The 18184-nt window shown below is 43.3% G+C and overlaps 1 protein-coding gene across 2 annotated transcripts in view; it reads right to left on the bottom strand.

Moving 5' to 3' along the window:
- Positions 1-18184, bottom strand: part of MAP2K5 (mitogen-activated protein kinase kinase 5) — a 145199-nt gene that overhangs the window by 61858 nt on the left and 65157 nt on the right. For both annotated transcript variants that reach the window (XM_067471382.1, XM_060755376.2), the window contains exons 12-16: positions 17913-17974; positions 12855-12903; positions 9441-9514; positions 8431-8481; positions 2819-2890 (exon numbers count right to left, since the gene is read on the bottom strand). In XM_067471382.1, the coding sequence (XP_067327483.1) occupies positions 2819-2890; positions 8431-8481; positions 9441-9514; positions 12855-12903; positions 17913-17974 (308 nt within the window). The remainder of the gene's footprint in view (positions 1-2818; positions 2891-8430; positions 8482-9440; positions 9515-12854; positions 12904-17912; positions 17975-18184) is intronic.

The raw sequence follows: 18184 nt of genomic DNA on the forward strand, positions 1-18184 counted from the left end.
CTTCTCTGCCAAAGGATCCTGATACCTCACCAAACTTCAAATCCCAGGATCCCATTGCATTGAGCCATGGCAGTTAAATTTGAGGTGCCATCCCCCAAAGAGTAGCTCTAGGTGCAGCTCCTGAAGCAGCTTCCAATTTGGCTTTGGCTCAGCACCAAAATGACCGTATGACATCAATCTAAAGTGCACCCTGATTTTGGCAAGGTCGTTTAGTCAAAAAAGGTGAGCATTAGATTCAAGTAAATAGAGTAAATACACATGCTCAGCGACGCAGAAGTCTAGTTCGAAAGGGGGACTTTGTTGCTCTGGCATCACCTCCAGCTGCCCTCCCTAGATGTTTCCCGGCCCCTTTCTGCGTGGCTTTAATGGCCCTGACTCTGGATGGCTTCCTGGAGCAGCACCTTTGCCTTTCTGAAGACATCTTCCTCCGCTCTCCTCGTTTAACACATCACTCAAACCACTTCAATAAAACAACGCTCATGTTGAAGAGAGGTCTCAGAGGAACAGATGACACACCAATTAACAAAGCGCAGAGAGACACATTGTTCCACACAGCGAACTCAGGAGACAGATGGAGGAAAAGAAGGAGGGGGGGGCGGCAGGAGGAGAGGCCGTAAATGCTCCCTGCCCCATGCAAGGCACACACGTAAAATGGCACTGTCCAAAACAAGCACTCTGGCACCAAGTGGAACATCAAAGAGCATTGTGGGTAACATTTAGGTGAATGCGCCACCATGTTGATATGAAGGACTAACACACAGGAACCAGAAAGGTTTCTCCCATTTTTTGACAGAGCAACCAGGTGAGATATTTAAATTACTGTATCTCATTGTATAATAGTCACACACTCATATTTTGGGTGGAAAAATTAGTATTAGTATTTCTTTGCATAATAGTCGCAGAGCCATTTGGGGATGGTTCCTCCCTTCCTCTCTCCAAGGCATGGAAGTTTAAGAAAGATGAAATTGAGGTCTCTGGAGAATCAAAGACAGATTTTTTTTCCCAAACAGGTAATTATTTATACCCCCTTCTTTCGATAAAAAAAAAGTATTAAACATGTGACTATTACGTGATGAAATACGATATTTATTGGATTATACTCTGCTTCTCAAATGGATGTAATTGTGCCAAAAAGTTAAAACAAACCCCTACACTACAAGGGCTTTGCTCAGTTGCTTTTGGAAAATGTGAATCTCCATAATCATTTGGAAAATGGGATTCATAACTTTTTTGGGGGAAAAAATCACTAGTCAAATGACCTTTTGGAAAAATATACAGCAGAGTTTCAGAAGTGTTCCTTTAGTTGCCCAAAAACATCTATTGTTCCTTAAAATGTATTTGCCTTTAAATCATGCTCTCAAGAGACAAAATAATTAGTCTTCTTTAAACGTAACAGAGTTAGTTTACTCGCAAACTTCATGTATACAGCATACAGGAACTTTGCTTATGAATCCAGTTACAATAGGATTTTGTAGTAGTTTCTCTGTGTAGGTAACACAGGGCATCTTCCTTAGAAACAATAATCCATAGTTCAAAGCATCTCTCTGTTCTGAGAGTCTAATAAGTCTCAAAGCATACTATTCCTGCATTGAAGTCTAAACTGTATTCATTGCTTCTGACAATAATACATACTAACTTTTAAAGACATCAGATGGCTTCTACTCTCTCTAAGAGTTTAATGCGGGCATGGGCAAACTTCGGCCCTACAGGTGTTTTGGACTTCAATTTCCACAATTCCTAACAGCCTACTGGCTGTTAGCGATTGTGGGAGCTGAAGTCCAAAACACCTGAAGGGCTGAAGATTGTCCACACCTGATCTAATGTCTTCTACAAACTGAAATGGACTCTGAGTCTGAACATGCCCAATTCTGATCACATGATCTGCAGCCCCTCCCACAACAAAGAGGTTAGGTAAAATTGCAAACCAATACACACACAAGCAATTATATACATGACAAATAACTAGTGGAGGCTCGAGAAGGTTGCTATTTCCAACAAGGGAAAGCAGACCCTGAAACCTTCACACTGATCATTATGATGCATGGATGGATGGATTTCAATGATGATTAAAACAATGGCTATTATGTAAAAATGCGACCGAGTACTTCTCATCTTCAGAAAACTCTTAACAAGGATGGCAATTTTAATGGGACACATTAAAAGTGAAAAAACTTTGTTCTGAGCACCTTCTGGAAGAGCAAATAGACCCATTTATGTTCCAGCTCAACTTGCAGGAGGTCCTCTATAGCAGTGGTTCTCAACCTGAGTGTCCCTGGGTGTTTTGGCCTACAACTCCCAGAAATCCCAGCGAGTTTACCAGCTGTTAGGATTTCTGGGAGTTGAAGGCCAAAACATCTGGGGACCCACAGGTTAAGAACCACTGTTCTATAGGAAAAGAAACTTGAATTCTAAGTCTAGTGTATGGATATTTAATGAAATGGCATGTTTAGAAATGCCTTCCCATAATGGAATTGTCACCATAGTTGTGCTAATTGTGTGTGAGTTGATGCCTAGGAACCACCATTCAACCAATCACTCTTTTGAAAAAGGGGAGTGAAGATGTGACCAAAGTTTCTTGGTTTGGCTATCAATGTAGACATCTAGATTCATTATGTTGAGCTGAGTCATTTGGAAAGAGACAGGTGGGTTAGTATGGGTCAAGTCATGAATAAAATGGAAAGAGAAGGGTGAAGGAATCAAGCAGTAACTTAGGGGACAAATTGGTTTGTTTTAACAGGAGCGTTTGGGACTTTCAATCCCCATCTTTCAACCCCTCTGAGCTCAAACTCCACGAAACAAACCACTGAAATGCACTTACCTCCATGAAGGAAATTCCTAGACTCCAAACATCGGAATGAATGCCATACTGTTCTCCTGAAATTCGTTCTGGCTGTAAAATAAAAAATACACAAATGGAGGAAAGATTGTTGAAAACAACAACAGGAAGAGGAACAGGGCATAAGATAGCCACCGTTGGCACTACCACATTCTCATCTTGTTGGGTAATTTCAAAAAGGAAGAAGCATTTCAAAAAAAGGTAAAGCAGCAACAGCAACAGTTTAGCAGATCAGAAGCTTCTGATAGCAGCAGAGCAAATGAGCTTTGACAGCACTGGAGCAGAAACAAACTTTAAAAATTACAAAAGACTTTATTGAAAGTACTACATTTCTATATGAGGAAATTAGGGCCTAACTCAGAACAAAATTTTCTATACCCTAGTTTGGCCTAGGGTAAGGCCAAACAGGGTATAGGGTTACAGTCTGTGGTTGAATGGGATTACATTTCTCCTGAAGACACAGGTTCACAACATGGGGAGTTATCCTGGACTCCTTGCTAAACCCTGAACCCCAGGTTTTGGCGGCGACCAGGGGAGCTTTTACACAATTAAAACTTGTGCACCAGATGCACCTGTACCTTGGGAGGTCAGACTTAAAACACGGTGGTCCACGCTCTTGTGCACTGAGAATAGATTGCTGCAATGTACTCTATGTGGGGTTACCTTTGAAGACTGTTTAGAAGCTTCAAATGGTCCAACAGGCAACAGCCAGATTTTTCACCGGAGCGGCGTACATGGAGCACACAACTCCCTTGTTACGCCAGCTCCACTGGCTGCTAGTCCGCTTCCGAGCACAATTCAAAGTGCTGGCTTCAGCCTATAAAGCCCTAAATGGTTCCAGCCCAGCTTACCTGTCAGAACATATCTCCCTCTATGACACACCTCAGAGGTTAAGATCATCGTGGCAGGCCCTGCTCTCGGTCCCACCCACCTCACAAGCGCGACTGGTGAGGATTAGAGACAGGGTCTTCTCAGTGTTGGCCCCTTGCCTATGGAACTCCCTCTCCAGTGATATTAGATCTGCCCCATCCCTCCTGACCTTCAGGAAATAACTGAAAACATGGCTCTGGGATCAGGCTTTCGGCCAGTAATGGTAATCGTGCAACATGAGACTACAAATGCATATAATGGCGACTCAGACCGGCCCTGGAATACGATTTGGATCATGTAATTTTAATTGATGTTTTAATGTCAATGGGTTTGGTTTAAACATTTTTTGTTCATTTACCCATGTATTAATATATGTCTGACTTGGCCACAGTAGTCCACGCTCTGGTTACATCCCGTATAGACTACTGCAACGTGCTCTATGTGGGGTTGCCTTTGAAGACTGTCCGGAAGCTTCAAATGGTCCCATAGACGGCAGCCAGATTACCAACAGGAGCGATGCTAAACATGCCCAAAGGAGCATACAACTCCTCTGTTGCGCCAGCTCCACTAGCTACCAGTCTGCTACCGGGCACAATTCAATGTGCTGGCTTTAGCCTATAAAGCCCTAAACGGTTCTGGCCCAACTTACCTGTCCGAATGCATCTTCCCTTATGATCCTTCCAGGACTTTAAGATCATCCAGGGAGGCCCTGCTCTCGACTCCATCTGCGTCACAAATACGTTTGGCGGGGACGAGAGACAGGACCTTCTCAGTGGTGGCCCCTTGGCTATAGGATGCCCTTCCTGGGGACATTAGATTGGCCCCTTCCCTCTTAACATTTTGGAAAAGAGTCAAGATTTGGTTGTTTGAGCAAGTGTTTGAAAATGCAAGGTAAAAGACATAGGAATTGGAACGACTGGACGACGAGATGGAACAATGTTTTTTTATTAAGAGACAAAAATGATTTATGTTTTTAATATTCTTGTTATGGTTTTATATTATGTGTTAATGTATTTAAATGTTTTAGGGTGTTTTTAGGCCAGTAATGGTAATCTAATTGTTGCCATTATAAACCGCCATGAGTCACCTGAGGTCTGAGAAGGGCGGTATACAAATACAATAAATAATAATACATAATATGGCATTGAATTGTTGCCTCTGTAAGGCCGTCCTGAGTCCCCTTCAGGGTTGAGAAGGGTGGGACATAAACGTGGTAAATAAATAGATAAATAGCTATCTAACTTTCTCTCTAGAGACATTTTGTCTCTCTCCATACTTACAGGAGAAGAAGAAACTGGGGAAATCCAGGGTTTGCCATGTGTCTGAAACTTTGAATGAAAAGAGGCATGTCCCTGAGAAATATCAGTCTATCAAACAGAGAAATGGGAGGCAAGAATAAAGAGGCAGACCGAGAGGGAAATGGGGAAAGGGCTTTCCCTGTCAGCTAACTCACCTGCCTATTGATTTCCTCGACGAGGACTATAAACTTGTGCAGGATGTGGTTGAGTTCCAACCCATATCTCACTTCTCATGGTCTTGTTTCCATGTAAGCTGGTCTGCTCAAGTGTATATATTAGGTAAGCACCACATGGAAACGAAGCTTTTACTGAAAATGTTCTTGAGCTAACATACCCAGCAAATGAAGGCGGCTGGGCTCACACCAATTAGCGGCCAGTTTAATGTCATTCCAGACGGCAAAGAAGGCAGAGTAGCCAGCCAGCTCCTTTCACTCCGAAGCTCTGCTTTAAGTATCGCCAAGGTCAAGTACAGTGTGAAACGCAGCAATGAAAGGACCTGAAGAGGCTCTCTCCCCAACTGTGCTGCTAATGCACCTGTCTCGTTCAGACACCTTGCTCAACTCTTCCTTTCCTCCCTTCGGCATTCTCTCAAAAGCCTTGAGAGGAAAACACACCCAAATTAGTGCTACTCGAATGTGCTCAAGGATGCTTCTTTGCAGCCGCTAATCCCAGGTCAGGGGCTTTTAGCGCCACATAAATGTTAAATAAAAAACACAGACACAAGGGCCGAAGCAATCTTCCAGGCTCAACCGAGGAGACAGCGAAGATCCCTCAAGCAAAACCCCAAAAGGAGAACGTTATTGCACTCCTGAGCTGGGCTCCTAGGAACAAAAGGAAGCAAGCTGGGTTTACTTGTGAAGGCAGGTGAACCTTGTAGGTCTGACCTCAGGTTCTGGGGGTCTTGACCTGGGACATGGCGAGGTTGCAGGGGTCAAGAAAGCCAGTCCCACTTCATCAGAAAAGGAACTGGGAGGCAGGGCCAGCCCCAGCCTCCTTCGGTTCTGAAACCTTCCTTTGCAAGGCATACAGGCGACCCTGAAAGGCCTTGGATCAGCCCAATTTGAACGATAAACACTTCAGGACTTAATCGTTTTAAAGATAACAGTGCTGCTTCTCCCTCTCTGGCTCCACTCTCAGATCCAAAAGCCCAAATGTTGGGTACATCTACACCAGGACTATCAAACTAATTTTCATAAAGGTCCACATTAGCCTTACAGTTGCCTTCAAAGGGCTGTTGAATCCATGGAAACAGGGGGCCAATATAATTTTTTTGCACAGTAGTTGGTGCTTTTACGTTTTTACCCAGTTTGGGTCCCCAGGTGAACTCAAGTTTACATAATCCATGCAGGACACACGATGCTTTGGAGTTTTGAGAAGTTTGGGAAGGAATCATCTCCTTCTAACCTATTGTGCAATGCATAGTATGATTTTAAGATGGGGTGATGAGGACAATGATGAAGATAGCAGGAAAGATGTCCTAGATGGAAACAAACTCTTTGGTGCCCATGCGGTTGTCTGGATCAGGCAGAACCTGGCCAGTTCCTTCCACTGCAGGTGGGCTTCAAACGGGTTGCCAACAGCACAGCTGAGGGGCCAGAAGGAGCTGGGCTGAAGCACTTTTGGCATCTTGAGGCAATATTACTGATGCCAGGGAACAGCACGGCCAACACGAGACACCTGATCCACCCCTAAAGATGCCCCTTTGTCCGTATCTTGGGGCAAAGGAGCTAGAAATGAAGTGTTGGTGAGGGCCTTCCTTCATTCAAAGAGTTGGGAGACATTCGGTCTCAATAAAAACAGGCATCTCAATCTTACGAATGTTGTTAAGCTGAAATTGAGACGTGTCAGGAATAAGAGGATTGTTGCATTCATTTCGTCTTCTTCGCTTGAGATATGAGTGGACCGGCTTTTGTTATTGACGTTTTATTTAGCCTCCAAACAAAAAGACTCCGCAAGGGGCCCAACAACACAGTTGCACCTGCCCTCTCGTCCCACAGGCCCCAGATGGAATGGGAGACAGTTTGGCTCCGGCCTCCCTCTCTTCCTAGCGTTCACACCTATTTTCCCCATTTAAGATTAAAGCAATACATGCAGACAGGAATCTGACAATTGGAAACAAATTTCTTTCAAGAAGCAAAACCGCCTTAACAGAGGGCTGATGAAACGTCGCAGAGCTTTAATCCCCGCGCTTTCAATTAACAGATGAATGCACCACAGCCGTCCGTAAACAATAAGAAAAAAAGTAATTTCTTTAATGCACACCTGGGAAATAGATGTGTAATTGAGGGTTGTACATTAAAAAGAATAATACAATTTAATTATTACTACTATTTAAGACCATCAAGAAGAAGAGCGGGATTTAGATGAAATAATTTGTTTGAAGGCTCCCTTGCCTCCATCGGAGCGTTCAGGCTCTTTTGCAGATTGAAAGCATGGCAACCAGCAAAGCAAGCTTCCAAAATGCCCTATCCATAGTCTCCCTCATGTGCATTGAGAGGTTAACCTATGCAAATGTTTTGTTCAGACTCATATTTTCAGTTCTGTGATATAAAATATTTCTCTATGAATCTCTGGGTCCTCCAATTTTTTTTTGTCGCGTCAGGAGCAACTTGAGAAACTGCAAGTCGTTTCTGGTGTGAGGGAATTGGCCGTCTGCAAGGACGTTGCCCAGGGGACGCCAGGATGTTTTGATCTTTTACCATCCTTGTGGGAGGCTTCTCTCATGTCCCTGCATGAGGAGCTGGAGCTGACAGAGGGAGCTCATCCGCACTCTTCCCGGATTCAAACCTGCGACCTGTGGGTCTTCAGTCCTGTCGGCACAGGGGTTTAACCCTCTGCGTCATCAGGGGCTCCTAGGTCCTTTAATGCAACTCTATGATATGCTGGGACTGAAAAGGAGGCACAGTAGAGTCTCACTTATCTAACCTTTGCTCATTCCTCATTCTGTATTATCCAATGCAGTCTGTCTGGATCCACAGCTGTTTCAATACATTGCAATGTTTTAGTGCTAAATTCGCAAATATAGTAATTATTACATAACATTACTGTGTATTGAACTGCTTTTTCTGTCGATTTGTTGTAAAATATGATGATTTGGTGCTTAATTTGTGAAATTATAACGTAATTTGACATTTAATAGGCTTTACCTTAATCTCTCTTTATTATCCAACGTTTTCACTTATCCAACGTTCTGCCAGCCTGTTTATGTTAGATAAGCAAGACTCTGCTGTAGTTCAATGGTGTTTGATTTTAACCATGGTCTGGGAACATATTCCTTGCAGATTTAGAGGCATTACTGTATGTTGCTTTTTAAAATTAGTGCATTACAGCAGAAGTACCCATGGCTAAACCAAACTGTAGGCAAATTTGAGCGACCCAACACAGTGTCTTAGTTAATAAGGGAAGTATCTGCATATATTTACTTACCGCCATGTATGCGTTTGTCCCGACATACGTCTTGGCGATGGAATTCACCAGCTATCAGAGAAAACAGCCTGTTAGAGCCATATAAAGATAATGTGGGAATAAAACGGGCAATTATTCCTCATTTAACCTACAATCATCCCATGTATAAATCAGCTAAAAATGATAGAAAGGGGCGGAGGAGATGGATTGCTTTGCAAAGGCATTAAACATGATGGAAGGCCCCTCTCCTTTAGAAGAAGAGCCCTAATTTGAAACAGCCACAGCGTTTCGGTTTATGGCAGACAACCTTAAAGAGAATTGTTTGTGTTTAAACAGGATGCTTAAGAGTTTTTAGTACCCCACCAACCAGTTGGATATAAAAAGTCTTACAGATTGTTCCTTCTCCTGCAAATGCATTCAGCCCTCCTCCTCCTCCTCCTCTCCCTGTACTGTCAGCTGGCTCAAAATGTGAATAAAGCCACCTTCATTATCAGGCTGGAATGAACACTAAATATGCTGGAGGGACAACAGACTTTGACAACGTATAATGCAGCAGTGACCTTCTCTTTGGTCCCTGTGTTTTGCTGGGAGGAAAGGTGGCGGCAATTCAATTCAGCGCCGCAGCAAGCGCATGGGTCAGTATCACAGAGGTCCTCAGGGGAAGCCCAAAATGGAAATTAATTAAAATTGGTGCCGCGCATTGTCAGAGCCCCGTACTATTGTTGCTCCCAATATTAATTTTTACCGTGGGCCAGTCGGCCTCCCCAGGCGCCCCTCTCGCTCTGCCCTCCCTTTTGTTCGGGCCAAACGCTTTCCGAGCCAAGCTGCATATCAATGAAGTTCGCCATTCGTAAGTAGTAATTACAATATCAGCAGTTTTTACTGTCATTAAACAATGAACAATCATATTTTGATGAAGAAAAGTCATCAGGAGATTAAAAGGACGGAGCGGATGTTCCCAGCAGAGACGGGTCTGCAAAGCAAGGCCAGGCATTAAACGAATGGAGGTTGGAAAGACTGAGGAGGCCTACCTGTGTGCTCACCCCAAAATCGCACAACTTGACTTGGCCTCTGGTGTTCACCAACATATTTGAAGGTTTCACGTCTGCAAAGGAAGAGCAAAGCACAGCTGACGAAAGACGTCTCGACCGCTTTCACTTTCTACACTAACACGATGTGATTCAAAATAAAATGCCAAAGGAACAACAGTGGTTAACCACCAGAGAAATACAAGGCAGAAGCCCTTGAGGAAAGGGGACAGGAAATCAAGAAAATGGAGGCACTAATTCTTCATAAAAGTTGCATGAATATTTAAAAGGGACAAAAGGACAGCCACTGAGGAACAGAAGAGAAATGGTAGTTAGTCCCAACTAAGTGGATGGAAGAGTCCTGTTGTCTCTTTTTTGTCATGCAAACAAAGCACCACAACATGTAAGCTAAAGGCTAACAAGGACTCCCAGGGACTAACTGGGTTTTTAAGTTAACAATTTCAATGAATTGGATTATTAAAGACGTAAGGATTGTGTCCTATACGGAAGTTGACTGACTCGTGACTCACAACATAGAGGTCGCATTGCTGCTAGCATTCTGAGCAAAATACGATTGGGTTTCCATTTCAGTAGGAAAGGTTTGTCTATCCTTCTAACAGGGGCCAAACTCTCCCTTGGCAAATGGCCACTGAAATGTAAGACCTGGAGCAAACCCTGGAGGCACGGAATCAGGCATGAGATGCCTCTATGCTTCTAAATCCTAAGAGCTTCACATTAAGAAGGTTCATATTGCGAGAGATTAATCCAAGGTCTCTGTAGTCTAGAACTCTTTCTTCCATCCCCTTCCATTTGCTCACATGGCAAGACTTGGAGGAAATGCCTTTCCTTGTTGCTTCTTCTCCCTCCTTGGCCTCCTTCCAAAGGTCCTTTGCTTCAGTGGAAAGGCCGGTCCATCTAACAACTGTGGCTTATATTTAATTTATCACGTCAGAAGTGAAGTGAGGGTAAGGTAAAGGTTTTCCCCTGACATGAAGTCCAGTCGTGTCTGACTCTGGAGTGTGGTGATCATCTCCATTTCTAAGCCGAAGAGCCGCCGTTGTCCATAGACATCTCCAAGGTCATGTGGCCGGTATGACTGCATGGAGCGCCGTTATTGAGGGTAGTTATAATGTATTTAAAAACACAAAGTTAAAAACTTGGCATTATGCTAAATGTCCTTTGACCAGAAGCTGGCCATTTGGAGTGCCTCTGGTGTCGCTGTGAGGAGGTCCTCCATTGTGCATGTGGCAGGGCTCAAGTTGCATTGTATTAGATGGTCTGTGGTTTGCTCTTTGCCACGCTCACATGTTGTGGACTCCACTTTGTGGCCCCATTTCTTAAGGTTGGCTCTGCATCTCATGGTGCTAGAGCGCAGTCTGTTCAGCGCCTTCCAAGTTGCCCAATCTTCTGTGTTTGCCCAGGAGGGAATTTCTCATCTGATATCAGCCACTGATTGAGATTCCGGGTTTTCATCTGCTACTTTTGGACTCTCACTTGCTGAGGTGTTTCTGTGAGTTTCTCTGTAGATTTTAGAAAGCTATCTCTTGATTTAAGACATTGGCTGATATCCAAACAGAGGATGGGCTGAAGATGTCACTGCCTTGGTCTTTTAATTACAGGCTGCTACTTCCTGACAGATGTCAGGTGCAATATTGCAATATTTCTGCCTCTTCAAATTCTGTAGCACTGCTGGTCACTGCTGACCTCCAGTTAGAGTGCTCAAGGGCCAGGGCTTCCCAGTTCTCAGTATCAATGCCACAGTTTTTAAGGTCAGCTTTAAGCCCATCTTTAAATCTCTTTTTCTGTTCACCAACATTCTGTTTTCTGTTCTTGAGTTGGAAGTATAGTAACTGCTTTGGGAGATGGTGATTGGGCATTCGGATAATGTGGCCAGTCCAGCGGAGTTGATGGTGTAGGAGCAAAACTACAGCTCCCATGATTCCACAGCATTGAGCTATGACAATTAAAGTGATACCACTGTATTAATTCTATAGTGTAGCTGCAACCTAAGCTGTCCTTTGTCACCTTTATAAGTCGCATTTAAAATGCATTTCCCACTGGATCCCAATCATGGATAGATCATGGGAAGCCAACCAGTCCTCAGAAAACACACCGCTTGCTTGCTTTTTTTCAAATCACATTTATTCCCTTCCTCAAGAAAAATAATTAAGAGAAAGGGCTGTGTGTACACACGTAATCCATTCCGGAGCATCTGTTTGTGATTAATACTTCCATTTTGAAAGTGGAAAATTTAAACAAGAGCCAATATGGGACATTATGTTCTCATCACAAGTGTTTCCTTAATACAAATTATTTATATGAGACAAGCCTTATGGAGGATGAACAGACGCCTTTTCATTCCACCTCCCATCTGAGCTGTTTTCACCAGATGAAAGGGACAGGCAAGATTTTAATTTGCCATTAGCCAAACTGTCAAGGAACGGGTCAGGATGCTGAATAAGGAAAAACATTTCAAATGCCTTATTCAAAAGCCAATCACTTTCAAAAACCTATATTGTCTCCACCTGGGTTGCCCAAGCATTAGAGCGCTGAACTCCAAAGTTCAAGGAAGCTGAGCAATGCAGCCCGAGTTGGAGATGTGAACTGTGAAGAGCGCATATTCAGAAGCAACACAATGTATGTTTCCTCTCTTCGCTTGCAATTTTACTGCTGCTCTTCTGATCCTCTTTTTGTGCTCCTCTTGGATTTTTGTGGGGATTTTACAGACTCAAATGGCCTCATTTAAAGATGAGTCAGCCATGCTATTAGGAGCATTTGTGCTCTATTCAAAATTGGCACATTAATGTTCTCCACTGCCATATCAACCAAGTCTATATGTTTCAGCAGACTGGAAGGTGAGAATCAGATGGAAACTTGAAAAGTTTGTCAGGGTTTGGAGGCGTTTGACATTTGTCTCATCAATATATCATCAAGGTAAGGCATCCCACTTCAATAGAAGGGCCTGCAAATGGTGAATCCCAAGATGAAGAGAGAAAAGACTGGCAAGGAAGGAAGTGAAGCAGAATTCAGAGGATGTGGAACGAAAAAGGGACCTAAGCATAGAATCATAGGATTGGAGGAGACCCTAAAGGACATCCAGTCCAACCCTTCTGCCTTCATGCAGGAAAAGCACAATCCAAGCAGCCCTGGCAGATGGCCATGCAGCCTCTACTTAAAAGCTTCCAGAGCAGGCATGGGCAAACTTGGGCCCTCCAGGTGTTTTGGACTTCAACTCCCACAATTCCTGACAGCCTCAGGCCCCTTCCTTTTCTCCCTCACCTGCTTAAGTGGCTGAGAGGGAAAAAGAAAGGGCCTTGGGCTGCCAGGAATTGTGGGAGTTGAAGTCCAAAACACCTGGACGGCCCAAGTTTGCCCATGCCTGCTCCAGAGCATGTAACAAAACAATCCACAACTCACCTCGATGTAAAATCTTTAAGCTCCATAAGTATGTAAGGCCTTTAACAACCTATAAATGAAGAAGAGACAAAAACAACTGAAGCTGTTTGGCCAATATCACATCACACAGTTGTCCATTTTCAATGTATATATTTTATTTGCTAGAGTTAATATGGAGATCTATTTTGTTCTGATGCAGAAATGACCAAAACATATATATCAGATGTATAGGGAGGCTCCAGAAATATTTAGCCGAAGATGGTGGTGGTGGTGGTGCCACTTTCCTCTCTGGATTGAGAGTCAACACACCTAAAAGCTAAATACCTTGTAAAACTACAGTTCCAATGATGCCACAGCATAGAGCCATGGCAATTAAAGTGTTGACAAACTATTAATTCTACAGTGTCGATGCAACCTAAGCCTTCCTTTCTCATCTGTATAAGTCCCATTTAAAACTGATTCTCTCTATAATTTTGTAGTCTTCTTCTATCAGGTCAGTTTCACACTTTTCCAACAAACTCTTGCCGGCTCATTTCCATAAATCTCCCTGGTTTCTATATTCATCTTGGAGCCGCTGGGGGCGCAATGGGTTAACCTCTTGTGCTGGCAGGACTGCTGACCAATAGGTCAGTGGTTCAAATTTTGAAAGAGAAGGTCGAGCTTCCTCTGCTAGCTCCAGCTCCCCATGCAGGGACATGAGAGAAACCTCCCACAAGAATGGTAAAGCATCAAAAACATCTGGGCATCCCCTGGGCGTCGTCCTTGCAGACGGGCAATTCTCTCACACCAGAAGCAACTTGCAGTTTCTCAAGTCACTCCTGACATGAGGGGGGGGGAGGTTCTTAGTCCCAACTAAGTGGATGAAAGAGTACTGTTGTCTCTTTCTATCATGCAAACAAAGCACTACAACGGGAGAGATGAAGGCTAACAAGAACTCCCAAGGACTAACTGGGTTTTTTAAGTTAACAATTTCAATGAATTGCATTATTAAAGACACAAGGATTGTGCTCTATACTGAAACTGACTGACCCGTGACTCACAACATAGAGGTCGCAATGCTGCCAGCATTCTAAGCAAAATGCAATTGGGTTTCCATTTTGGTAAGAAAGGTTTGTCTATCCTTCTAACAGGGGCCAAACTCTCCCTTGGCAAATGGCCACTGAAATGTTAGATCTGGAGCAAATCCTGGAGGCACGGAATCATGCATGAGATGCCTCTATGCTTCTACGTCTTAAGAGTTTCACTTTAAGGAGAAGATTTTATCCTTCTCCCCCAACTCTTCGCCCCTCTGTTGTATATAGATAGATAGATAGATAGGTAGGTAGATAGATAGATATGTGTGCATGTATGTATGTGTATGTACGTGTGTGTGTGTGTGTATATATATATATAATTTCTCTACGTTTCTTTTTGTAGTTGTACACTTTTACTTCACATTTTACTTTATATCATTGTTCCCACTCTTTTTATGTAAAAGACAATAATACCGCTAATCTATCTCTTATTTTATTTTATTTTCCTCTCCTATCTTCGAGGAGCAAACGTATTCTAAATAAAAATAACTTTTTAAAAAAAGGAGAAGCCTCATCTTGAGAGAGATTAACATGAGGCCATCAGAGTCAGAAAATGTCTATACATTACTGCACAGGTGAAAATGTTTCGTCTATTTTGTAATTATAGACATTTAAAAACAAAAGGGATACAAATTAACAACAATATTAAAGTGGGAAAAAAACACCTGTGATATACGGAGTGTATAAGGTACTTTTCTGGCAAGTTATGTCTGCAAAACGAGTGGTTACAAAAGGCAAATGATTATTAACCAAATAACACTTCAGAAAAAGAATATGTTACAAATTGCTAGTCCAAAGGCGTACAAGCAGTTATGGGGCATCTTTTGACCAGCAGTTTGTAACAGATTCCTTTTCCAGCGTGCTATTTGGTTAATCGGAAACGACAGCCATTCAATTGCAGTAAACAAGGGACCATTCTCTCAATTCAATTCTAGGCATTGAGGAGGATATTAAAGAGAGGCTGGCATAGAATTTTCTTTCAACTGAATGCTCCAAAGAGGCATTTCTGCCATTCAGCAAAGCAGGTTTGACAACAATAACTTGACAAAGCCTTGACACCCAGAGTAGCTATACCTCTGCCATCACGCACTCAACTCTCTTGACAGTTGAAGAGCACACCTTTTTGTGGGTAAGGACTGCTATCGACATGAGCACTCAAAACACCACCTGCGCCGTGACACTATTTCAGGAATTGAAGGGGAAGAAAGGTGTGAAGTGGACAGCAAAAGGCAGCCGCCACAGCCCCGCTTTAGCTCTGATTCAACACCAGAGGAAGGCTCCTGGCGTACACAGCTTATGGTTTGTCTCAGGCATTCAGCTTTGAGAGCCAGGCTGTAAAAGCCTTTAAAATAGCAAGTAAAAGGATGTGCCAGGAGGACTCCATCCATTTCCCCCTATTTCAAATGCATAAACATTTGAAAGTCAGGGCTACAGTGAATCTGGAGACAACATTTACTTGCTAAATGAGCTGTCAGAATTTGAAACACATCTGAACATCTGAAGAATTGTAAACATGAGCTTTGTGTTCACTATAACTTAATCTTTCTTCTGTGTATTTTAATATGTATTTTGTATAAATATTTCGAAATTGTGTATTTTATATAATGTTTATTATCATGATGTATTTTTAGCTATGTTTGTAATCCGCCTTGAGCCATGTGGGTAAGAAATATTATTATCATTATCATCAGCACCAGCACCATCATCATAGAATTGGAAGAGACCTCATGGGCCACCCAGTCCAACCCCATTCTGCCAAGAAGCAGGAAAACTGTATTCAAAGTACCCCTGACAGATAGCCATTAAGCCTCTGTTTGAAAGCCTCCAAAGAAGGAGTCTCCACCACACGCCAGGGCAGAGAGTTCCACTGCTGAACAGCTCTCACCATTAGGAAGTTCTTCCTCATGTTCAGGTAGAATCTCCTTTTCTGTTGTATGAAGCCATTGTTTCACATCCTAGTCTCCAGGCCAGCAGAAAACAAGCCTCCTCCCCCCTCCCTAAGACTTTTCTTCTCATCTTGATACATGACCCTCACCATGTCTCCTCTCAGTCCTTTTTTCTGCAGGCTAAACATGCCACTCCTCATAGGGCTTGATCTTCAGACCTTTGATCATTTTAGTCACTCTTTTTTGGACATATTCCAGTCTGTCAACATCTCCCTTGTATTGTAGTGCCCAGAATTGGGCATAGTGTGATTTCAGGTGTCGTCTGACCAAGGCAGAATAGAGAGGAAGCATTACTTCCCTAGATCTACACACTAGACTCCTATTGATGCAGGTCAAAATCTTGCATTTGGAGTATCTTGCATTTGTCCCTGTCGAACTTCATTTTGTTTGTTTTGGCCCATCATCTCTCTAATCTGTTAAGATCATTTTGAACTCTGCTCCTGTCTTCTGGAGTATTGGCTCTCCCTCCCAATTTGGTCCTGTCTACAAACTTGATGATCATGCCTTCTAACCCTTCTTCTATGTCATTAATTAAGATTCTGCACAGGAGCAGGATGGAACCCTGCTTCTGGCACTCCAATCATCACTTCTTTCCAGGATGAAGATTGCTGAGAATCACCCTCTGAGTTCGTTCGCTTAACCAATTACAGATCCACCTCACCATAGTTTTGCCTAGCCCTCATTTGACTAGTTTCCTTGCCAGAAGATCATGGGGGACCTTGTCGAAGGAAGGTCTTCCTGAAATCCAAATATGCTCCATCCATGGCATTCCCTGCATCTACCCAGCTTGTAACTCTTGCCTGGCAGAAGGGGGTTCGATTGGATGACCTTTGGGGGGGTCTCTTACAACTCTAGGACAATGTGATTCTAATGTGTTCTTGTTATTATTGAGTACCTTTAAGCTGTTCCTGAGTAAGGTGAGCCTTTCATGGTGTTTCCTGGGGCTGAGAGTATGTGACTCACTGAGGGTCACCTAATGGGTTTTCAAGGCTGAGTGGGGAATTGAACCCAGGTCTCCAGAGTAATTGTCTTGTGCCTTCATGTTTTTTCTAAATGATGGCCATCCTAAATTGAACCTTATTGTTTCCTAAGGCTGAGAGAGTGTGACTTGCTTTATTTCCATGGTTGAGTCAGGAATCAAACTTTGGTCTCCGGAGTCACAATCCCACCCTCAAACCACTTTGCCACGCTAGCATTCTTCACTGCATACAGGATGAGAGTCATAGTGTGCCAACAGCCACAAATGAAACAGTTTTAGGTTCTCCTGTTTTAAAACACTGCAGCGTGGTCACAACGGCGCTCCAGAAGGACCCACACTGGGCCTCAAAATGAATCCATCTGGAAGGGCTCCAAAGAGAAGCGCCAGATGAAAAGAGGCTCTTTCGCAGGCGCAGCTCAAGTGGGGAGGACGAAGCCGAGCTGTGAATTGCACAGAAAGGAGCCCCGATCGATGCCTGCGTTAGATTAAAGGGCTTCAGTTGTCAGCTTGATGTATAATGAGTGTGGAGAACAGGCATTTAATTAAATGGTACATTACAGAATAACTTTGTTATGCTTTAAGCCACTTACATTATCAAAGCCTGCTTCGGATTTAGCAATTGTTCAGCGACACTCTACCCCACGACACCCAGCTAAGGCTTTCTCCCCTCCGCAGCAGCCTTCAGCTTTAAAATTATGATACATTCTCCCCCTAGACTTGGGAAATTCAGGTTATGCGCACCCCATAGCCATGGAAGCCACACAATGTGACATTTCCTATTTTTTCTCCAGAGGAGTAGCCCTATTTAAATTGTACCAGCAAATGGGGCTTGTGGCACTTGGAAGACTACTGAATGTGTCCCTCAATTGTTCAGTTCTTCAAGAGCATCTAAGGATATATCATACTACAAAGTCAGGCATTCACATCCACTGGAGTTAGAGGTGCAGGCGATGCTTTTCAAAGGGCCACAAACAGTCTATGTTGCTTTCTCCTGGGTTTATCTTCTCGTCTTCCCTTATTATTTCTATGGTGATAAGTATTTAATAGGATGACAAAACAAGCCACAAACCCAAATACTCACAGCTACAGCGATCCTTCCCAAGACATGTTCTGGAATTTTTCTGTAGACATCCAAAGATCCCCCTTCAGAGACAAAATAAAAACACCATACATTCTATTAATATCATATAGATCAAGTGTGTCAAACTCAAGGCCCACGAGCCAGATCCTACACTCATCAATAGACCTCATGATTAGAGCTGATGGGAGTTGGGATACAGGAACATCTGGGAGGCTGGGTTGTTGTGAATTTTCCAGGCTGTTTGGCCATGTTCCAGAAGCATTCTCTCCTGA

Source organism: Anolis sagrei, chromosome 9 (assembly GCF_037176765.1).
Source record: "Anolis sagrei isolate rAnoSag1 chromosome 9, rAnoSag1.mat, whole genome shotgun sequence".
NCBI lineage: Eukaryota > Metazoa > Chordata > Lepidosauria > Squamata > Dactyloidae > Anolis > Anolis sagrei.